The sequence below is a fragment of the Penicillium malachiteum genome (assembly GCF_028827825.1).
Source record: "Penicillium malachiteum strain IBT 17515 chromosome Unknown utg000005l:1.0-9002435.0:326005.0-9005861.0, whole genome shotgun sequence".
NCBI lineage: Eukaryota > Fungi > Ascomycota > Eurotiomycetes > Eurotiales > Aspergillaceae > Penicillium > Penicillium malachiteum.
Window position 1 is genome coordinate 4,751,200 of NW_026643099.1, and position 23,039 is coordinate 4,774,238.

At 47.3% G+C, this 23,039-nt stretch overlaps 9 protein-coding genes across 9 annotated transcripts; 4 read left to right on the plus strand and 5 right to left on the minus strand.

The window, feature by feature from the left end:
- Positions 1–68: 68 nt before the first annotated feature.
- On the minus strand, positions 69–1,007 carry N7483_011779 (uncharacterized protein; the record flags this gene model as incomplete). The annotated part of the gene is made up of 3 exons (XM_057095206.1): positions 69–791; positions 852–952; positions 1,004–1,007. 3 exons carry the CDS (start codon positions 1,005–1,007, stop codon positions 69–71), a joined length of 828 nt encoding a protein of 275 aa, XP_056941177.1.
- Positions 1,008–1,495: 488 nt separating this feature from the next.
- N7483_011780 (ATP-dependent RNA helicase DBP10) lies at positions 1,496–4,279 on the plus strand (the record flags this gene model as incomplete). The annotated part of the gene is made up of 1 exon (XM_057095207.1): positions 1,496–4,279. One exon carries the CDS (start codon positions 1,496–1,498, stop codon positions 4,277–4,279), a length of 2,784 nt encoding a protein of 927 aa, XP_056941178.1.
- Positions 4,280–8,916: 4,637 nt separating this feature from the next.
- On the plus strand, positions 8,917–10,765 carry sclB (uncharacterized protein; the record flags this gene model as incomplete). Its single annotated transcript, XM_057095208.1, has 2 exons — positions 8,917–9,588; positions 9,671–10,765. 2 exons carry the CDS (start codon positions 8,917–8,919, stop codon positions 10,763–10,765), a joined length of 1,767 nt encoding a protein of 588 aa, XP_056941179.1.
- Positions 10,766–11,872: 1,107 nt separating this feature from the next.
- On the minus strand, positions 11,873–12,826 carry N7483_011782 (uncharacterized protein; the record flags this gene model as incomplete). The annotated part of the gene is made up of 1 exon (XM_057095209.1): positions 11,873–12,826. The coding sequence occupies one exon, from the start codon at positions 12,824–12,826 to the stop codon at positions 11,873–11,875; it is 954 nt and encodes a 317-aa protein (XP_056941180.1).
- A 1,821-nt stretch (positions 12,827–14,647) lies between these two features.
- On the minus strand, positions 14,648–16,503 carry N7483_011783 (amino acid permease; the record flags this gene model as incomplete). The annotated part of the gene is made up of 5 exons (XM_057095210.1): positions 14,648–15,083; positions 15,139–15,603; positions 15,661–15,809; positions 15,866–16,109; positions 16,184–16,503. The coding sequence occupies 5 exons, from the start codon at positions 16,501–16,503 to the stop codon at positions 14,648–14,650; spliced, it is 1,614 nt and encodes a 537-aa protein (XP_056941181.1).
- Positions 16,504–16,847: 344 nt separating this feature from the next.
- On the plus strand, positions 16,848–17,060 carry N7483_011784 (uncharacterized protein; the record flags this gene model as incomplete). Its single annotated transcript, XM_057095211.1, has 1 exon — positions 16,848–17,060. One exon carries the CDS (start codon positions 16,848–16,850, stop codon positions 17,058–17,060), a length of 213 nt encoding a protein of 70 aa, XP_056941182.1.
- Positions 17,061–17,778: 718 nt separating this feature from the next.
- N7483_011785 (uncharacterized protein) lies at positions 17,779–18,015 on the minus strand (the record flags this gene model as incomplete). The annotated part of the gene is made up of 1 exon (XM_057095212.1): positions 17,779–18,015. One exon carries the CDS (start codon positions 18,013–18,015, stop codon positions 17,779–17,781), a length of 237 nt encoding a protein of 78 aa, XP_056941183.1.
- Positions 18,016–19,070: 1,055 nt separating this feature from the next.
- Positions 19,071–19,602, plus strand: N7483_011786 (uncharacterized protein; the record flags this gene model as incomplete). The annotated part of the gene is made up of 2 exons (XM_057095213.1): positions 19,071–19,107; positions 19,460–19,602. The coding sequence occupies 2 exons, from the start codon at positions 19,071–19,073 to the stop codon at positions 19,600–19,602; spliced, it is 180 nt and encodes a 59-aa protein (XP_056941184.1).
- An 889-nt stretch (positions 19,603–20,491) lies between these two features.
- Positions 20,492–22,918, minus strand: dbp4 (RNA-dependent ATPase HCA4; the record flags this gene model as incomplete). Its single annotated transcript, XM_057095214.1, has 1 exon — positions 20,492–22,918. The coding sequence occupies one exon, from the start codon at positions 22,916–22,918 to the stop codon at positions 20,492–20,494; it is 2,427 nt and encodes an 808-aa protein (XP_056941185.1).
- Positions 22,919–23,039: the final 121 nt, after the last annotated feature.

A 23,039-nucleotide genomic window follows, 5' to 3' on the forward strand; every position in this document is an offset into this window, starting at 1 on the left:
TCATTTGAAAAGTTCACGCAATGTCTTTTATCAGAATACAGAAAATAGCATCAGCTCCAAAGATTTAACTAGTAATCCAGGATAGCCCATGTCTGCTCATCCAGCGTAGAGAAAATCACACCCGCATTGAGCAGCTCCTCACCAGCCCGCGCAACATCCGTCGGGGGAAGACCCAACTTGTTCGCAACAACCTGCAAGTGAAGACCCGTATCGTCTTGAGGCTCTGTTCTCAAGAGGTTGTAGATATCACGCGCGAATGGACTCATAGTTTGTAGAGCCTTGTTGTGAGCCGGGGGACCACCGTAGTCAACCATCGCCGCATCACCACCGGCAGCGACTCCACCGGCAGCACCACCGGCAGCCCCGCCAGGGGGACCACGGGTAAAGAACAAGTGGGAAGCAGTGGCATCAAGCATGGAGCACAAGAATTCATTAATATCAGTCACAGGTCGGATACTGTGAGCGCCGACGTATCGCTTATTTCCGAAAGACTTGATAGAGCCGTACACTCGCACATAGCCCTTAGTATGGATGCCGTTGGGGTCATCCACATCCATGCTGTCTGCAGTTGCTGAATCAACCCATTTCTTGACTTCGACATCGCCTGTGCTATCATCAACCTTATATGTGATGTTGGTACTCTGCTTGCTGATGTTGCGTACTTGAGCTACGAACATCACGCTGGAAACATCGGCACCGTCGACCTGGAATGGTGCTTCGGGGTAAGGGCAAGTTGCGTCGTTGATTTGCTTGACTGTCACTGGTCGGATGGTCTTGTTGTCACCACCACCCTAATATTTTTATTAGCGACAAGTCTCATAGATAGAACAATGGCCTGGAGTCATTTTTACCTTGCCTCCCGACGGACTGTTGGTCTCGCCGGGCACGAAGCCACCACCACCACCACCGGTTTGGCTGCCATAAGGGTTGTAATTGTTACCGTATCCACCGTCTAGTATAAAAAATTAGCATTTGGTTAGCAGGTTTTGTGTAAATAACCTACCCATGATGTATGTCTGTAGTGGGAATGTGGAATATGATTTGAGTGTTGATGCTGCAAAATCACCTGGGCATCTTACTCAATTGGGAGCGATACGGGAGCGCGTACCTCGCGTCGCGCCCGCCTGGAATCACGTGTTAAGTGGCCACCCCACTCAACACCAAGTCACGTATATTATGGTCATGTGACAGGTACCGGCGGAGCTGTTCCAGGCTTTGCTCACCGCCTTCCGGACTATCGAGATTTTTTTTTGAAAAAACGATAACGCTGATATGTTGACCAGCCGGCTTGGAAGATTTCTGTGAAAATTTCCAGACCTGATCGAAGCCAGACTATTTCTCTGTTTGGCATAGGTCGCCTGGCATTTTTCATTTCAAATATCGTCTCTTTTTTCGATTGCTCACTGCATGGACTGTTAACGTCTAATCATTATCAACTTTTTTTTCGCCGGACCGGCATATCTATCGTGAGGCTTTCGACCTCCAACCCTCAAAAATGGCTCCCCGTGCAGCTTCACCCGCCATGTCGGAGAATGAGTTCGATATCACAGGTGCACTGTTCCAAAACGACAGCGATTCCGATGCCGAAATCGCCAAGCCCAAGAAGAAGAAGCCTACACCGAAGCCAGCCCTAGCAGAGGACCTCGACTTTCTCGGCGGCGACGACGATGGTGATGAGGCGTTCATCGCTTCAAAGCAGGCCTCTGCCAACCGTAAATCATCAAACCTCAAAGGACGTACGGTCAAGAAGGGTGGTGGTTTCCAGGTAATGGGTCTCAACCCCAACCTGCTCAAGGCTATCACACGAAAAGGATTCTCCGTTCCGACCCCAATTCAGCGCAAGACCATCCCCGTGATTATGGAAGACCAAGATGTAGTCGGTATGGCCCGAACAGGTTCCGGAAAGACAGCTGCCTTCGTCATTCCCATGATTGAGAAATTGAAGCACCACAGCACCAAGTTTGGAGCCCGTGCCCTGATCATGTCTCCATCTCGTGAGCTGGCTCTACAGACACTGAAGGTTGTCAAGGAAATGGGACGTGGAACTGATTTGAGATCCGTTCTTCTGGTTGGTGGTGACAGTTTGGAGGAGCAGTTCGGATCGGTGGCTGGAAACCCGGATATCGTCATTGCGACACCCGGTCGATTCTTACATCTTAAGGTTGAGATGAACTTGGATCTGTCGAGTATCCGTTATGTGGTATTCGATGAGGCTGATCGTCTGTTCGAAATGGGTTTTGCTGCTCAGCTTACTGAAATTTTGCACGGCCTGCCCTCCACTCGTCAGACCCTTCTGTTCTCCGCTACTTTGCCTAAGTCTCTTGTAGAGTTCGCTCGAGCAGGCTTAGAGGAACCGACTTTGATCCGTTTGGACACTGAAGGAAAGATTTCACCTGACTTGAAGAATGTATTCTTCTCGGTCAAGTCTTCGGATAAGGAAGGTGCTCTCATGCATATTCTTCAAGATGTCATTAAGATGCCTACTGGTGACACTGATGTTACCAAGCGCTTCAAAGAGCAAGGCCCTCCATCAAAATTCGATAAAAAGCGAAAGAGAGACGACGACAAAGCGGGCCAGCATAAGGAGTCACCCACTGAATACTCGACTATTATTTTCGCTGCTACAAAGCATCACGTTGATTACCTCTACTCTCTGCTGACAGAAGCCGGATATGCTACTTCTTATATCTACGGTTCATTGGATCAATTAGCACGAAAGATTCAGGTGTCAAACTTCCGACGAGGCATTTCCCATATCATGGTTGTCACCGATGTTGCAGCCAGAGGTATCGATATTCCCGTTCTTGCCAATGTCATCAACTACGACTTCCCTTCGCAACCCAAGATTTTCGTTCACCGTGTTGGTCGTACTGCCCGTGCGGGTCAGAAGGGTTGGAGTTACAGTCTTGTTCGAGATGCCGACGCTCCATACTTGCTTGATCTTCAGCTTTTCCTTGCACGACGACTTGTGCTCGGTCGTCAATTCGGCGATCAGGTCAATTTTGCCGAAGATGTTGTTGTTGGAGCTCTCCCCAGAGACACACTTTCTCGCAGCTGTGAATGGGTCTCCAAGGCCTTGAACGATAATTCCGACATTGCTTCTCAGCGACAAGTCTCAATCAGAGGTGAGAAGCTGTACATGCGTACCCGAAATGCCGCGTCCTTGGAAAGTGCCAAGCGTGCGAAGAAGATCACAGCTACTGATGACTGGTCCTCAATCCATGCGCTCTTCAACGATGATACAAGTCAGATGGAAGTTGAACGTGAGAAGCTCTTGGCTAAGATCGGTGGCTTCCGACCCGCAGAGACGGTCTTTGAAGTCCAAAACCGACGTACCGGTAAGCATGAGGAGAAAAATCCAGCCATAGACACAATCAAACGACTCCGCACGACAGTCGATAAGAAGAAGCTACGAGCGCAGGCGAAGGAACAAGCTGAGATGAACGAACTTGGTCTTGGTGGAGATGAAAATGACGAGGAAATGCAAGATGCGGATGAAGATATTCCTGAGCAACCTGCCGACAACATGTCGGAGGCGGATGAGTCCGATCTGGAGGTCACCTTCTCGGCCTACTCTCAACCCAAGAACAAACGATCCGACAAGACCAACGAATCCTTCACTACATCATTCCAAAACCCAGACTACTTCATGGGTTACACACCCAACAACAATGACCTCGCGGAGGATCGGGCGTACGGCGTTCACTCTGGTACAAACTCGAACTTCGCTCAGGCCTCGCGCAGTGCTACCATGGACATCAATGGAGACGAAGGTCAAAAAGGATTCGGCGAGCCCCGCTCAACCATGCGTTGGGACAAGCGTCATAAGAAGTATGTGGCGCGTCAGAACGACGAGGATGGATCTAAGGGCACGAAGTTGGTGCGCGGTGAGAGTGGAGCCAAGATTGCAGCCAGTTTCCGTAGTGGACGATTCCAGAGCTGGCAGAAGGGCAAGCGCATGGGTAAAATGCCTCGTGTCGGCGAAACAGAGACGCCTGGACTTGGGGGCAACCTTAATGGGCCTGGTGGTGGTGGTGGTGGTGGCCGATTTGGTGGTGGCGGTCGTTTCCGACACAACAAGCAGCAGGCGCCCAAGCGGGCTGATCCCTTGCGCGGCGATTACGACAAGATGAAGAAGAAGAACGAGGCTGCTCGTGAACGCCAAGGCCCAGCTGCTGGCGGCAAGAGTGAGATTCGCTCGACTGATGATATTCGCAAAGCACGTAATCTTAAGCAGCAGCGTCGCGATAAGAATGGTCGGCCGTCAAGAAAGCGCTAAAGGAGAGGATTTAAGCTGTTTACCACATGCATGTATTAGTTTTATGTCTTGTCCACATCCATGTCCACATATATTTATCTACTGGAGATATCAAGATACCACTTTACATATGTTGACTATGCCACTTCAATGTTTGATCTCAATACTATTTCTCCCTTTTTCAATCATGTTCAATGTTTACTTCTAGGTGCCGACTAGCTCAGACCTGATTCATGGTTTCTACTGGCATCTCCAGCACTCGGCCTCAGGCTGGTTCAAGTTCCAACTCGAAGGTTCTACTACGGCCATTACTCAACGGTGCCTCGTGTTTTATGTATGCACAACCCAATTCAAAACCCAGCTACCACTACACATGTGCACCAAATCAGCTTTATCCCCGACAGGACAGAGATGACAGATCCAATCACATCATCAACTTCCACCTCGGACTTGACAGGAACTTGAAGCACCGTTGAGCCCCGTATTCCGTCCAGAGTCGAAGTTCTGAGCACATGAACATTTGAACCTCGGGTTGTCTTAAATTGGCCCTAAACCCTGAAGGTAATAGCCCCGAATAATCTCCGCTTTGAACTAATTATTTGACTATTATTTGACTCCCGTTCCCTTCGGCGAATTTTGACGATCCGTACGGAGTATTGTCAATTGGCAACTCCACTTCAAAGAATGGAGGATTTCTCCCTTTCGGTAGTCCCCGTCTACTCCATCCCCTAGTGTATCGCAACATCATACGACCGGGGGATTCTCAGACGAAATTGCCGACCTTCCCGTACTCCGTGTGTACTCCGTCAGCATTGAATAATAAAGAACTAACCTAGGAAAAAAAATCAATAAAATAATAAATAGGGGCGGATGTGACTAGACCCAAAACAGGCAGACTATCACAGCCCGGACCAGAATGGTTCGCACTATTGACTTCCAAGTGGCAGATCGTGCATGAACCGGGTGACAGACCCCTTGCTGCTCCGCGTGCGGCATGTTCCACACAGTTATGCACAGCTACGCGCTGGCTAGGCCTTTTTCTTTCTTATCCCCCCCCTTTTGATCATCCAGAACAAGGGGAGAGCCGCCTTTTGTTTCCCCTCAGTAGCTCCCGGACGAGAACTCATCTGCATCATTGGTTACCATCCTGTCAGTCACCCGATGACGTTCGGTCTGGATTTTCCCTGCAGTTTCCCAAAGCCAGGGATGAGCAATGTGCACGCGCTGAGGGTGATCGCCCACCAAGGCGCGTTGGGGCTGCAGCCACATCTTGTTGCTTCAATACCGACAGAGTCCCCGGAAAATAAATCTAGACGGGTGTACAAGGACCCTGAAGCATTAACTGTCTTAATTATTTATCCACTTTGTCTTTTCTTTCTTTTCTATCTACGGGTGTTCCCTTCTTGTCCTTCCACATTAGGTCCATTTTCCCCTCTCTCCCTCCTCCCCTTTCTATGATTCATATGTTGCTCAGTGTGATCTTGGGATGAAAAGAGGGGGCCAAAGGGTCATCAGGGAGTACTACGGGGTACCACAACAGGAAGCCCTTTGGATTTATTGACCCAGATTTCGTCATCGGTATCACTTGCCGTTGGTGAACTATGTCTACCCGCCGGCGATCCAAAATAGGAAGCTATATAGGTCCAGGCGTGACTATACCAGTAAATAGATAATAGATAATAGATAATAAAAAAAAAGATTAGAAAAATAGAAAAAATAATAATAATAAATAAAATAAAATAAAATATGAACAAATCATGAAAATCCTCGAGAATAAGACTCTTACGGAGTTACCCCCCCAAGCCCCCTGCAGGTGTCCGACTCATGGTTCATGGCAAACCACACCTGCCGTGAGACTTTCCCTGAAAGCACGGTCAACATTGAATGAGACTGATCTGCGTCGGGCTCGATTGTAACAGTAACCCCTTCTTGTACCACGGAGCATAAACGGAGGATCGACTTGATCATTCTCTGGGGGGTTAAAATGGGTTTATCTATCCCCACTGCGGAGAATAACGACCCAAGGATTTGCCGTTGGGCAAATATCACACGACGAAGGGGGATTTTCAAGTTCAAGTTCCTATTATTCCCCTAATGGCCGGATAAATCAGAGAATAAGAAAAAAAGAAACTTCATCTGAACTAGGCACACAAACCAAACTGTCGGAGAACCAAATATTCCGTTCTGGACCATGTTAGTTCTACTCTGTAGGGGATTTTCCTCTTTTTTATTATTATTATTATTATTATTATTTGATCCTGAATATGCAACTGGTCTTATAGGATAAGTGGAGTCTAGAATAAATAAGCACTGGCAATAAACGGATATAAAAGAGAAAATAATTAGGGCCAGGGCCATTATTACCCAATAAAGTATAGGAACAATTTACTAGTTTAGTCAATTTAATCAACCCCACGAGTAAAAATCACCGGTTCGTCCTCCCCGAAGCCCTTGGAGGTTGTAACCATATGAATCTATAGAATTCTGGTGATTCTGGAAGACTTGAATTATTATTATTTATTATATATTATTCACTATTATTTTTGATATTATTTTATTTTATTTATATTATTATTTATTTATTTATGAGCTCCTTCCATGATGAGGATCATGCATGTACTTTGTGCATGTCAAACGGAATGCGCATTTCATTGCCGAGCCCGACTATTGGCAATGGCTGCGGGCGCCGACGTCGATCCGTCAATCCCTCTCGCCTTGCTTCTGGTGTGATTGGCATCACAGTGCCCCTCTTTTATGATTTAATTATTAACAGGATTTAGAATTTGGGATTTTCATATTTTTCATATTTCGGAAAATGGGGTTTCCCCTCTCTGTACGGAGTACTTGAAAATTAACAAAATTATAATTATCAATTTGATAAAAGGGCTTTGAAGCACTCTACACTCTAAAACTATACTATTAGTGATGCGAACCTGATAACTTGAATTCAATCCCTGGGACTTGAGAACTTGACTTCCCTATTTCGGACTAAGAAAACAGATATTGATGCTCGAGCTCGAGTTCTCCATCTAATGCAAGCCACATCAGCCCGGGAACCAAGTAGTTCATCAGGGAGAATTCCCCCAAACTTCTCACTCACTACCACCCGTGGATAGTTATTAATTAGGGATAATTCGGAGGAATAGTTCCCAAGTCTCAGAATATATCCCAATATGCAGTAAGATAAATAAATAAATAATCTCATATCGAATAAGAAATAAGAAAAAAAAAACAAAAAAACAAAAGGAATCTCCATCTCCACCCCTTTCACCGGTACCGTACCGTTGGGCAAGGCCCCCATTGAAAAAGATCTACCATGACGGAGATCAAGTCTATCAGCTACTAGTGCCTTTCAGCACTGACCACTACTTTCACTACTTTCACTACAATAGTAGGACCCGCTTGATCCCAGCTCCGAGTCTGGTATAAGCCCTGAAGCCCGCAGGTCGGGTGTGCTACGCTGAGACTTTCCTATTCTTGTTCTTTTTTTCCCCTTCGATTTTCTATTTCATGCCCTGAACTATTACTTTTTTATGACCTTCTGGGTTTCATATTATTAGTTTTCTATCATTGATTCCCACTTTTACTATCTTGTATAGTGGTGTATCAAGAATTTTCAAAGAAGCCTCCTTAAAAAAACAAGAACAACCCCCTTACCCTTTTCTACCTGTGGGGAAATCGCCCAAAAGACGAAGCTGCAGCTCACTCAAAGGTATAGTTCACCGTTTCTTTTTTTCTTTTTTACTTTTTTTATTTATTTATTTTTTCCCCTTGGGATTTTCCGGATTCTTGGTGCCAAAATCCCAGGAACGTGGTCAAGTCAAGACATCAGAGGTAAGGCTGGGATGGAAAAGAGAAAGAAGATTCAATCAGAAATCAACATCCCAGAGAGCAAAAAAAAGAGGAGTCCAGAAAAAAAAGCAAAAATAAAAGGAAAAACAACCATACACCCTTTTTGGGTAAAAAAAAAGAAAATAAAAAAAAGAGGAGACACAAGAGAGCAAGAGGGGCATGAACCATTGGGCGTAACTGCTCCTGCACCTTGATCCTAGCTCGATGATCGACCGCCATCCTGCAATAAGTCACCCTGGGAGGGGAAAGACATGCGCGGCTATGAGTAACCCTGCTGTCATGATCTGGAAATCTCCCGCTGATCGATGCAGTCTATTTTCTGACTCCTCCAATAGCGGATCTCTCTACTCTTGATTATAAGCTTGGGAGCTCCTCGGAGTAGGAAGGAGAAGCTTGATGACGGATATTGACAATCCCTTCTTGTCCATACCCCCCTACACCGCTGCTGACGTTTGTTTCCCCCTTCCTAGTTCCGCCAGGGATCCGTTCGCCAGATATGCTGCCCCAAAGTGCAGACTCGGTAGCTTGTGGTCCCCTTTTGTGAACAAGATCACACCAATAGAAGCCCGAGAGTGAGTATATCAAAAAAGAAAAGAAAAAAAGAGAGTGAGACGGGAAGACGGGATTTTGATAGACCGAGCCCCGAAAAAAGAGAGAGAGAGAGTCTGTTGTTTGTTGTATACTACTCTGTGTATGAGAGTGAGAAAGAGTGTGTGCATGTGAGGGAGAAGAGAGAGAAAGAACGAAGAGTGATAGAGGAGGGAACCTTGCCCCGTGGGCTTATTGTTTATTTTTCCTAACGCCCAATGCAACCACTCGTGCTTCACCCACCGAGCCTCACTACTGCCCAGTTTGGACAACCCCGATTCAACTCAGGCCCGGAGCGGCTTCCGTTGAATCGACCTTGGTCGACCAATGCTCGAGGGTGTAGCCCCCGGGCTCCTCTCGCTCGTCAATCTATGTCTGGCTCTCCTCCTACCGCAGAGCCCTCGGTGACATCCGGAGAGTCGGACCCTCGAGGATACCCGGCTTCCTCGCCGGCAGTGACATCGGCTGAGGAAGCCACTGTTGTACCTGTTACTGGACCACCTCAGTTAGCTGCGCCTGCAGATCCTTTGCCACCATCGATCCTTCCAAGGTACGGAGGGCAACATCAACATCAGCATCAACATCAACCACTTCCACAGCAGCATCAACATCAACCACTTCCACAGCAGCATCAACATCAACATCATCACCACCATCATCAGCATGCACCACTTTATGCTGAGTCCCCACGTATCCCTGCTGGACCTTCGTCATATCCAATATCATCCTTAGAATCGGGATTACCAGGACCTGCAAGCCGCTCACTAGCTCAAAAGTCAACCAGGCGTACTAAAGCGCATGTGGCGTCAGCGTGTGTTAACTGTAAGAAGAAGCATCTTGGATGTGACCCAGCCCGTCCATGTCGAAGATGTGTTCTTGCTGGCAAGGCTGTGCGTATCTCTTATCTTTTCTTCTGTTTTCTTATCTGTTGTTGCCGAGGAATGTGGAGTTGACCTTTGAACTATATAAAAGTCTTCCTGTGTTGATGTCACGCACAAGAAACGAGGACGACCACCACTCAAAGCAGAGGACTCTACCCTTCGATCATATGCACAGCACGCAGATCATCCAGCAGCGTCAACCGGCTCACAATCAGCCATCCCATCGTCATCTCATCGATCCTCTTTACACCGGCCTACATCTTCTCGTGAGCTTCGACCGATGACAGATCTGCAGGCTATGAGTTCTCCTGGTTCCACAGCAGCAATGCGAGCTCCACGTGTGCAGCAACAACAAAGGTGGTCAGCCTCGTCAGTATTTCCCCTGACCCGTCCCATGGATCCCGCGATAGCGATGCCGAATCCTGCAGCTAGACGACCGTTTTCATCATCCGGCCCGCCGTCATATGCACCACCAACGCATCCACCAGGTGCCTATATCCCTATGACAAGCGGATTTAACCCCGCCATAAAAGCAGGACCAATGCCTTCCGGGATGGACAGACGGTTTGGGCCATATCCGGGTCCAGGTCTACCTCCGCCAACTTCCCCTCCCCAGCACCACCATCCACCCGGTGTTCAATACATGCCTTATGGCGAATCTCCAAGTGGTCCCATGCATCACCCAATGGTCGATCCTCGACTTGCACCAGGACCTCCCCGTGAGCCCTATATCGAGTCTCCAGTTCGATTACCTCCTATCCACCAAGCAACCGCCAGTCCAGGACCACCTGTTCCTCCAGTAGGACCACCACCTCCAAATGTTCCTCATCACGCACATCGACTGAGTGATCCTTATCCGGCGACCTGGACAATGGCCCGAGAAGACCCATTACGAGATCCACGAGCTCAAAGACCAGTGGGTTCTGTCTTCTCGCATCCACACCACCACCATCAACGGTCATCCTCATCTACAACCGCATCATTGGATCCAATCCCACGACACCCGGGTCCAATCGACCTCCCAAGTCCCGTTCAACTGGCCCATTCACCACCAGTAGCGAGGAGCGTAACCTCAGCACCAGAAACCAAGTCTCCACCGCAAGCCCCGCCTCAGTCCCCGGCCGAGCCGGAACCCCGGCCTGTGAAGCGACGAAAAATGGCTCTAGACGATATGGTCAACGGCTAGAGATATACGAGAATGTGCATTGCATTGCAATGACATTGCATATTGAGAGAGTGTTATCGGTGCATGTTTTACCAACATTATTCCCTTTGTTCGCGTTGCTTTTCGTTTCAACGAATAATTCCGATTTAGCAGCCCCGGAGGCGATCTTTTATTGTATAATTCACGCTTGTAGCAGGGTCTACAAGAGTTGATCGATATACCCTTTTAAGCGTGGCGCTTCGTTTTGTCGTTTGTCTCGGCTCGGAGTGAGCAAGCAGCAGGATCTATTTGCGTTTCCTTTTCATTATTTCTTTATCTCGCATGTTTCATTTTTATCAAGTGCTATCGACTAGCCGTGGTTATTATCATGTTGGCAGGAACTCGAAGAAAATGCACTAATTCCAACCTCGAGTTGAGTGGAATGTGCTATCGATGTCAACGTCTATGTTTCTTATGAGTTCTGCTGCCTACATGTTGTCTCTTATATGTGATATTCTATCAACGTTAGTATTACCCTACGTTGAATTAAGATACGAGGAAAAGGAATTTCTTTTGTTGGAGGATTTCCCTTTGTGAAAACTATTTCCGTTCCATTTCTATTTGGTTCCTTTCTCGCGAGTCCCCCTACAGTTATGTGTTTCCGAAAACATGGCATGGCGTTTAGTGGAGTGGGGGCATTCTCGCACTCTAACTTGATTAATCATATTTGAATCTTCAACATTCTGGATCCTATGGTACTGTTTTCACTTTAATCATCATTAGCACAGTGGTGAGTTTGCGTTATAACGAGAGTGTCACGAATCAACAACAGGCTTGGAAGTCTTGATAAAATTAAGCTATGACCACACTTAATCCTCGAATCAATTCTAATCGAGACACCGGACCTACTTTAAGTTCAAGTTTGAACCTTGCATCTTGAGATTACTACTGATGTGTATCTACAAAGCTGTACTTCAATGTTCGGGTTATACAGTAGCTGGGATGTAACTTGAAGCCACTGGCAATCACCTTTAGGGCCCCGGGGCTGTCAGTGGTGCTAGTACGAGTCCATCTATCATTATAGACAACTCTATGATTAAATGATATTAAAACATTAACGCAAATTTTTATTCAATATTTCATCAAAAATCATACAACTTCCCTATGACGCGACGAAGCCGACTTGCAATTCTTCGGTGCATACGGGTACTCAGGATTACTCTGAGCAACATCCAAAAATTCATGATAATCCAACTCGTCCGGATCGTCCCTCGCCCTAACGGGACGAGTATAATCTTTCGGCGTATCACTCGGCCAATAGCGATGAGACTGAACCATAAAAACAAGACGACTCAGGACCCCGAACTCCAGCTTGAGTTTGATACTGTAAACTGTTGATTTGAGAGTCGTTTGAATAACGAAGTAATTCATGTACTGAAGAACCAAGAGAATCACATCCATGACGATGATAAGAGCGTTAATGGCGAGGAGCTGGTACATGATTTTCCGATTGGGGTTATTGCCTTGCGTGCTTGCTGGGGACATTCGAAGGATTTTAACAGCTTTGTAGATGTAGAGACCGGAGATAATAAATTCTTGAAGCGAGAAACCGGTGAGTTCGATCCGTTCCATAATCTTATATGCGGAAACCCAGACGGAAGTGCGGACGAAATTGGAACCATAGGTTAGGACGGTTGTTGGGACGTGGAGAACGATTGCATCGATGATGATCATTGCCAGGACGCGGTGACTAATTGTCAGATCCTGGACGACGATGTTGAGACGAGAAAAGAGCACGAGTGCTTGGCCCGTAACCATGAAATACCATCCTATCGTGGATAAAGTAATGGCGAACCATAGTGGACCGATATCGTAGTATTTGAGTAGGAAACTGACGGATTGAGGGATCACGCCTAGGACTGTGGCGAGGAGTAAGCTCCAGAAATACAGACCACGGTAACGACGGAAAGAGGCGAAGATGAGGACTAATAATTCGATGGAGTTGTAAAGAGCGAGTCCTAAGAACACGGTGAATGTGGCTCTGACGGTGAAATTATCCTCAGAGTATTCGCCGATGATTCCATCCACGTAGGCGTTCGACATGGTACCGTTGGCTTTTTGGTGGTATCCGCGAGTACCAGCGCAGATCTCACAAGCCGATCGATCTTTTTTTCTTCTTGGTTGATAGATAGAATCTGCTAGCTAGGAGCAGTTCTAGGCTTACAGCCTGAACGATAAGAAGATCTCCGATCCACCAAAGATAGAATAATGACAAGGCCTTAGTATTATAACAATGGTGGGGAAAAGCCCCCGGATTTTCTTGGAGTCCCAAGCTCGGCACTAGTGACTGACTGGTGAGACTGACATTAAACAAGCGAACGATACACGAGTCCGCCGAAATGCCGAGAAGTCCGTGCCTGGTCCAGTGGTATTAGCGTAGCACACAAGCGAACGTGATTGAATCGTTGATTGGAAGCCCAGATTGAGTGAAGTACGCTAACTGTCTATGTTAAGCGCCACCCCCAGAAAGTCCCAGAAAGTCCCAGTGGAACCGAAAAACGGTGTTCTCATATGTATATGAGTCCGGAGTAAGTTTCATCCCGTGATCCTTCAGTTCAAAAGTTCATAATAACTTGAATGACTGCAGGGGAGTTGGAGATCAGTAGAGCTGACGACGATTATGTACCAACACAGTCATCATATCACCCCAATAACTTGATTGGCCAACTCCCACAGTTGAACAGGAAGAAGTTCGGTCAGTTCATGGAGTTCCAGGGTCATACAAGTAACAGGGGACAAGAAGAGGCCAAAAAGTTCAAGGTTCAGTCTAATTTCCCCGCGTTGCATCAAACCAATGATACCCTCTGACTTCCCCAAGCGGGGATCAAGTTTCACTTTGTGGCGGCGCTATGTTCCCTTATATACGAGAATCATAGAGTACTGAATTCCTTTTCAAGTTCACTCCGTGCCTCTTCCTAATAAGGTTCTCGGTCCGTCTCTGATGAGGTCCACAAGTGACACGCGGATATTTATCGGACCACAAATCAACTACGTAAAGTACGCAAAGCACGCAAAGTACCCGGTGTACCAGTAGTAGTTAGTGGCTTAGAGACTCGAATGCGTATTTGAACTTGGATTCCCAGAAATTAACCTTGTACTCCGTAGTGCTCCAGGATCTCTTTCCACGGAGAAATCCCAAATTCATGACCTCGGTGCACATGTGGCGATATTGTACGGCTTCACCGAGTAGGCTCTATTCTCACGGTCGCAATGTGCGTAATCCCACCAATCAAGTATTCTGTCACGGTTGAAAATATTTGTCATTTCAAGTATCACTGTGACTAGGTGCTGAGTGAAAGTATTGGACTTGAGTGCTGCCCTGGATGGAAAGTGTGAGCAGCGACCACCATTTGAAGGACCGTAAATAAATCGAGAGTGATAGTGTCATGGAGGGATATGGATCTGAAGACTCGAGTTTGTTGCAGGAAGTGGAGCAACTGCTTTGTAGTGTCCATGCACTGTTCCTGCATGCCAGAGGGTCGTGCAAGTCGGGGTCCAAAATACTTAAAGTGGAACCCCTGGGACAGGGAGGAGCGACATTGATTGTGCATTTTTGACATCACAAATTAGCCTCCAGAGTCAGGTATTGCCAAGCCAGGTAGAATATTGCATCGTGTTGATAATCATTGGAAGTCAGGCTCAAAGGTAATGGGAATGTTGACCTCAAGATGGGGTTGTTGGATTCGGCAGTCCAACGCAAATTTTCTCCCCTCTTATGAAGTCTCAGCCCTTCATCTTAACACAAGAAAATCCTTTCTAAAAGTTCTACAATAAAAACAAAATAATAGCGAATAAAAATTATACATTGCCATGCAGGCGCTTTTAATAAAACAAAGCTAGGTATCGTAATGCAGATTAACAGAATTAGAGGAACAGCCACTGTCCAAAGCGCTGCACCTTCCCAACAATTCCCTTCCTCTCCGGCTCTTGAACTTCTTCTGGGGTATGCTCATCATCAATACCACCATCATAACGATCTGTACGAAGATCCATATTCGCAGTCCGCACGATGCGCGTCCGCTTGATAAGCTTCCACCCAACAAACATGACAATCATGATGGGGATTTCAATATAGTATGACACAAAGCTAACTTTCTTGAAGTGCGGGCTGAAACAGCTCCAGCCTTGAACCAAGACAAGGACAATATTGAGTCCGATAGCGAAGATAGGACCGTAGGGGTAGGTCCAGTTCTTGAAGGGAAGAAGGTGCTCGAGACCTTGGGCGCGAATGGCGCCACGGAAACGGAGGGAGGCGAGACCGATACAGATCCAAGAGAGTTGGTTGGAGACACCGACGATACTGATTTCGTTAGTTTAGATCCTTGGAATACTGGGTTTGTGTGTAGTGGACTTACTTTTGCAACCAGGACCACAATTGACCTGCGCCAATATAGCTTGCACCGAAGCAAAGACCACTGATGAGAGAGCTGGCAATGACTGCAACCCAAGGAATCTGGAAACGGTTCAAGTTGCCGAAAAACTTGGGAGCGTAGCCATCGACGGCAAGAGTGTATAAGAGACGAGTAGCCGCGAACAAGGCGTGGTTGGCAGCAGAGATGACAGAGGTCATGATCACAGCGTTGATGAAGCTACCAGCGACGGAGCTACCTGCCTCCTGGAAGACGATAGTGAAAGGGCTGGTGCGGGTGTTCTCGTCCGACAGACCGGGGTAGTCGTAGGGAACGTTCAGGCCGATGAGCAGGATAGAGAGGAGGTAGAACAGAACAATACGCCAGAAGACGTTTCGCACGACCTTGGGCATAGTCTTCGAGGGGTTCTTCGTTTCACCGGCAGTAATGGCGATAGACTCGGTACCACCACTAAAGCATGCTGTTAGATTTGATAGATCAGATGGATAAGATATAGTCGCAACTTACTAGGCGAAGGAGGCTGTGACGAAGACGGATGCGAATCCACCGATGCCACCGACGAAAGGAGCATCTCCCTTGTACCAATATTTCGCGCCAATATACTCATGGTCCTTGTTGCCACCACAGTTGACGACGATGCCAAGAATGATAAAGATCTAGTGCGCTAATTAGTTCATGCCATCCAATTTGGACAAAAGGATATGGGACATACGATAATGGTAATGACCTTGAGCAAACTCAGCCAGTATTCGACTTCACCGTATACCCGGACTGACAACAGATTCAGACAAATGACGACGAACAGGAAGATCAAACTGATAGCCCAGCCAGGGAAGTTATTGGTCCAATATTCCAAGAGCAATTGCAAGGCAATGATATCTGAAGCCGTTGAGCATGCATCATTAAACCAGTAGTTCCAAGTCAAAGCAAAACCGAGAGCGTCATCAACGAAGCGACTAAAGGGAAGTTAGCAAAGATCGAATCTTCCAAGCTCCATGAGGAGTAATGATCTGCATCGAATGCAACTCACCCCGCAAAGGTACAGAAAGATCCAGCAACAGGCACAAAGGCAGCCATTTCACCAAGAGAAAGCATAGTAATGAACACAATGGCACCACAGATGGCATATGCGATCAGCATCGAGGCAGGACCACCGGTGGCGAGAGATGATCCAGTACCCAAGAACAAACCAGTACCGATAGTACCACCGATAGCAATCATCTGCACTTGACGAGCAGACAGACGACGCGCAAGCTTGTCGGCATTGACCAAGGGATTTGATCCAATACCGACCTCACCGACATAATCCTCGACGGGAGCATGCTTCTCAGGATCTGTGAAAGAAGCCATGGTGACGAATATATGGTGAAAATGGTGTCCACCGTGTCACCAAGAGACAATGAAGAGTCCAAGAGGGGGATTTAAGCAAAATTGCAAAGAATCACGTTGATCGAGTCTATATCACGTCATGAGCGATATGGTTCATACATAGTACCAAGACTCTCGTAGAAAGAAAAAAAGATCGACTCACCAGAAATCTCGTGACCTGCACGTGGCTACCCCGGATTCTTCAATATGACAGCAGAGCCGCAGAATCCTTTATGTTTCACCCACCAAAGACTAGTGATTAAGGTGAAGAATGCCATCTTCGATCGGCGCTCAAAAACAGAACTCTTCAATGCATGATTTTTGCGATGGCGTGCTTCAGCGCTGCTATGGTTGGACCGGGAGGTCCCGCACGCGATGACGAGAGAAAAATTCAATGGGATCCACTTCATTCTCTGGCACGGGTATTCGCTGTCATTGAATCTACCGTTCTGCAGGGTCCCAGTGCAGGCGAAATAAGCCTTCCTGATGAACTCATTCGATGTCCTAACCTTGGAACATTGAAATTTTCGAAGATCTGAACCGACAATGGTTAGTAGGTTCCAGCATGACTGAGTTTTATTACTTTTGTTTTGTATTGTCTTCTTTTTTTTATCACAATGGTCCAAGAGCAAGCGGATAAGAATTCGGATTCTGAGGATGGTTCAGACCCACAAATTCTATCTTTTTCTTCCAATGAATGTGGAATATCATACAGCGTACACCTGGACATACAAGATTCTGCACATGTGCTAGCAGGGTAAGCACTCCAGATATCATGTACATTTCAGTATAAGAAACCATGTAGAGCTCATATGTACATACTACTGAGTAACATAGAATTTAAACACATGAGAGCCTTGAGCCATTGAGCCTCAGGAGCTCAAACCAGGTGACGACTCGGAAAGCTCTATATTCTCTCGTAGATATGGGACTGTCGAATCATTTGGATCTCAGCATCTCGATCCTTCAGATTGAAGAGGGCTGATGAGATCTCTATTATACCTGCCGAGTTTATTAATCTCTGTTATCATTCCATCCCAGTGGTTCTCCCCTGTCAAATCCCGCCAAGCACAACACAGCTGGGTATGAGAGAGATGGCAGATTGCACTGTGCAGGCTTGGTATTCAATGATACTCGAATGCAAATCTGGCAGGAGGTCTTTGAAGTTTCATGTTTTTGCACATACAGTTATCCGCAAAAGTTCCAGTATAATAGTATAGTATTTCATCAAGTAAGTTGAAGTGACGGGGGTGGCAACTAAAGCGTCTCGCCAAATCGTTGGTATGTTTCCGCGATAGCTATGCAGAGATCCTCTTTGACCCACAAGTCTTTCGCTGCTGAATAGGCGATCGCCATGAAGAAAGACTGAATTGCAGAATGCCAAGCATTGTATTCACGATGAGAAGACTGCATGCGGGCACAGATGACATTATTAGTGGGATAAGTTGGCTCACGACCTGCTGCCATATCGAGGGTGTTTCGTTCCCGCAGCATGGCTCAATTCAGCGACACTCGTTGATAGCATTGGGCTGGATAAGCTGCTCGAGCAGAAAGCTCAGCCACTATATTCTCTCCCCCAGAGCTGAATCCATTATCCTTGCAATGACTGTCAATGATTCCTGCGAACAACCTCGATAGTCTTAAAACTTCTCTAAACGCCGCCCTTCTAGCATGGGGGCCCCAGTTTGGATGGCCCCCGAATCCTTCAAGAGTTATCGCTCCATGCACGTCAGCACCTGCTGTTGAGCGATTCGGTATAGAAATAGCTGGATCCGTGTTATCAACCCAGTGTAGGATGCTCCGATATGTTAGCCAGTCGCCATAAAGACCAGCGGGTAACTAATTTTAAGAAAGAAGTTTATCAGCCACGAATCACCTTGGAATAGGGAAAGAATATTACTGCAGTGCATGTTCCATTTGCCGATGCGCATTCTCTACAGATGGTTTCATCTGTGTTGTACCAAGAACAAGTGAATTCGATGTTCTCATCAACAGGATCACCAGGGGTAGCTGCTGCATGCAAAGCTTCGTAATTGGTTACAGCTCGATTGAAGCACGAAACGCAGCACAACCATTCTGCATTTACTTCGTGGAAATATGGTAAATCGCTTGGTTTGTTCCTTACAGGCCTTACTCGGCCCAGGGTTTTTTGAATAGCTTCTCTATTCAGGTTCAGAACAAAGTTGGCAGCCATTCTGGTGTAGAGAGATTAGTATATTGAAGGTTAGATGGCTGAATGAATGGTGAAATACCTTAAGTCCTCCAGGGCTCCTTTTATGCTACACTTGATCCAGCATAGCTTTAAGAGTTCAAAATCACCACAGCGGGGTTTTTTTGTCCTTCAGGGAATTTGAGTTGTACTTTGGTATGGAAATAGATCAACAAAAGATAAAAGTAACCAGTATAGACATGGATGTTGTGAAGTAAAAAAAGCGTTGAAAGGACTCGGAGAGAGATGAGGGACAAAGAATGGATGATCAAAGGATTGACTAAGACAAACAATCACCCCGGGCCTCAAAAATGAGAAAACCAATCGAATTCCTGTTCATATGTCGGTGACGCTAATAGCGTGGTTAACTAAAGCGAGTTATTGATGCATCCTTGGGGAGTTCCAATAGTAGTCCCGACAAATCAGATATACCAGACTAACAAGGATTGCTGTTTGAACTATCCGAGTTGTCATCGATTCGGGCAACTTACCCTTTTAACAAAGAAAATATCCTTTAGTCCGGAAATCTAGGGCATTGATTGACGAGCCCAGCAGAAGCCGGGATGTTGAAAGAAAAAAGACATAAAGGGTGCTTGATCCACAGCCTTCAGAAGAATTTTTTAATCACAAACCAACAATGGCTGAGTCTCCTACCCCTCCCCCACACCCTCCCATACTCGCCAACCCACCCAAGATAAATGACAAGGACAAGGATTCCTACGTCCACAGTATGCTTCGATAGTTTTGGGCACTGTTCAAGAGCTTTTGCATTGCACAATGGCACTCAGTCGCCTGCCATGCAAGCTCCCAGTCATGATTTGCCCCTGCCAGTCGAGGTGTCCACTCTCAATTCTGAGACAGGTGTTTGCTGAATGTCCTTTCGCGATGAAACATTTTCAGTGTACAATGGTTATATCCTTCTCAAGGCAAACACCAGATATCTTGGTATTGGCATGGATAAATCGATTGACAGGAGCAAATAGTGACTGAGAACTTGCATGGGAAACAGCTGAATGTTTCCGTGCATTGTAGGAGATAGAACACAGGTCAAAGTGACCCGGAGATACTTCGGGGCTCCAGGTATGAAAATCTCATCGTCCATTCTTGGGTGGCTGTCTATCGACATCTGAGAGTATCGAGTGACCATTTCTATACAATACCTTGCAAAGCTCGCCAAGGTGAACTTCGAGTCGGCTACCGTGGCCACTGAACCGACTGCGCATCGTCGTCGCCTTCGAATCGGTAGGAAGCGCGACATTGTCTCACACTCTGCGTTCCAGGCTTCTTCATGAGGTTTTCCCCCGAGGCCTTTGACAATCGGAACCAAATAACGGGGATTGTGATTGCCAAGGTTGCTTTCTAGTGCTTGGTCAGTAGGTGGTTTCTGTGCTTCAATCTAGTTTTGGGCGACAAAGCGAACATTGGAAGTAGCTTTAACAATATCGTTCACCTTTTTGGGTACACCGATTATGTATTCTGAACGATGTTTCGCCTTGGATGGGAACTACGAGTATGATGAGTTGGAATAAAATGAGTCAATGGTATAGTCTAATGTCAGACTCTGAAGGTGTAACAAGGGATCAATGGAGACGTGAATACAGTTCATTTCATTCCTTCAAGTTGGCTTAACTATTTACTCATGCAAAATAACCTGCACGATCAATGCTTTTGGGGGGAGGTCGCTAGTTCAAAAAGAAAACAAGATTAAACATGATACAAAAGAACGGCGCCATAAGTAACTCCAGTTGGTGAAATGCACAACTAGCCCAGTAAGCCACTGGCCAAAGCCTCCAGATCCTGCAAAGACGAGATCTGGGTATCGGCTGTAACCTTGCTCTTCTTGCTCTTGCTCGGCCGCTCGTCGTCGCTGTCTTGGGCGGTAAAGGAAACCCGCGCCTTCTTGCTGGGACGTGGTGCCTCGACAAGTTCGGGCTCGGACTCGGGCTCGGAGGCAGACTCCATGGGATCCTTGAATGGAATATATGGAAGCTGGATACCACCATCTTCTGAGTCTGCTTCTTCCTCGGCCAGAGCACGCTCGCGCGCACGACGCTTCTCCTTCTTCTCGCGTTTCTTCTCGCGGACAACTTCCTTGTCCTCGACATCCGCCGCGCGGGTACGCTCGCCCTCCTCCTCCAGGAAACGTTCGCGCTGTGTCTTGGCGTCGCCACGGGCCTGGAACTGTTCCTCGTCCTCCATCTCGTAGACCTCGTGAGCATTGCCCTCCTCGTCGTAGACAAGTTTGGTACCCTTGCCCTTGAACTTGAGGAGCTTCTTCTTCGACTTGAGCAACTTCTCGCGACGCTTGGAGTCAATAACCAACGGTTCTTGTCCGTCAATTTGAACCTTCTTGACTTCCTTAAAGGCTTCTGCGTCATCGGAGTCAGAGTCGACTTGGTCAAGACCGGCATCACCGGCTTCAAATCTGCGCTTGACAGACAGGAAGTCGGCATCCTCGTCTGCGTCTTCACCAGCACCGTTTCCAGTACCAGCAGCCATCATTGTTCCATCGTCGTTAATGAGCTTCGAGTAATGTTCTGCGAGAACGTCCTGGTTACGACGCTCAAACATACGATCGTAGCGAGTGCGCACTTGCTTCTCATCCTTCTTGTCCTTCTTGGATTCCTCGGCATCCGAGTCTTCCTCACCACTAGAAAGGTGTGCCATTCTCCATGATGCGTTCTTGCGCTCCTTAGTGTCATCTCCCTTAATAAACTTGATACGGGGAGCACCAGGCAGACCCAAGCTGTTGGCGTAGTCCTCGAGTAAGAGTTCCTTGATATTGAAAACATCCTTATCCTTCTGCACGTAGATAGACTTCACGTAGGAAATGAATGCCTTCTGACCCAGATACTTGAGTTCGGGGTCCTTGAAACACATGTTTTGAAGCTGACTGGTAACGCTTTGCTGTTTGTTGGCCTTGATGTTGATGCGTTCGATGGGAACCTTCTTCTGTTCCAATCGCTGGAGCATACCCTTCTCTTCACTGGGGTCCAAAAAGAGGACGGCACGACCAACTCGCTCGTATCGGGCAGTACGTCCCACTCGGTGAATGTAAGTGTCGGCATCCTCGGGGCAATCCATCTGAATGACCCAGTCAACTGCGGGGAAATCGAGACCACGGGCCGCAACGTCAGTGGCGAAGAGAACAGCGTGCTGTGATGAAGAGAATTTGGTGGTGATGTCTAAACGACCGCCTTGCTTTTGTCGACCATGAAGATGCATCAGGGGGATACCGGGTTGCAGGTGTCGGAAAGATTCGTAGACAAATCGGACTTGCTTGCCTGAGGACAGGAAAACCACAGTCTTCGACTTCAGATTGCTGCGAATGAAACTCCACAGGGTGTCGAGTTTCTTGGCGAGAGGTGTGATAACGTAGTGTTGTTGGAGGGTCGAGGGTGTAGCTGAAGCGGCAGCTTCGTGGACGGCAACATACTCGGGGTCCTGCAGACTCAGACGAGCCAAATCTCCGACCTTCTTGGTTTGTGTAGCACTGAAGAGCATGGTTTGGCGTGTCTTGGGGAGGTGGTCGATGATAGCGTCAACAGACTTCTGGAAACCCATATCGAGAATACGATCGGCCTCGTCCATGACAAGGATCTGCAGGTTGTTGGTCTCAAACATAGCAGTCTGATCCAAATGCTGCAGGATACGACCGGGTGTACAGACCAAAATGTTCATGCGGCCCAGACGGTCCTGTTCCTCGCGCAAACTCTTGCCGCCAATAACCAATCCAGCGGAGAAGGCATGGTACCGACCAACCTTGCGCAGAACTTCGAAAATCTGAATTGCCAGTTCACGAGTAGGAGCGAGAATCAAAGCGCCCAATCCATCGTATTCGGTCCATTGCTTGCGATAGAGGTTCTCGAGAACGGGGACGAGGAAGGCCAGGGTTTTTCCGCTACCGGTCTTTGCGGCACCGAGGATATCACGACCCTTCAAAGAATGATTGATGGCGCGCGACTGAATATCAGTCATAACCTTGAAGTGGGAAGCGGACAGACCATCGGCTGTAGGTTCGGAGAGAGGCAGATCGGAGAAGTTTTTGACCGAGGCCTTGATGTCCAGCTCTTCAACGCGCTTGACAAGTGAGGAAAGATCCTCCTGGCCACGCTTGCGTTTCAGAGCTCTCCCAGAGTCCTGGTGAGGCTTGGAAGGTTTCCCACGAGAAGGACGTGCCGGAGGCATGATTGTGATGAGGTTTGTGGTTATGAAGATCAATCTGATCTAAGGTGATAAATTCCAATCGCTATCTTTTTTTTTCTGCCGCTTACTCAGCATCCGATAAGGCGCTTTTCCAGTTCGATAA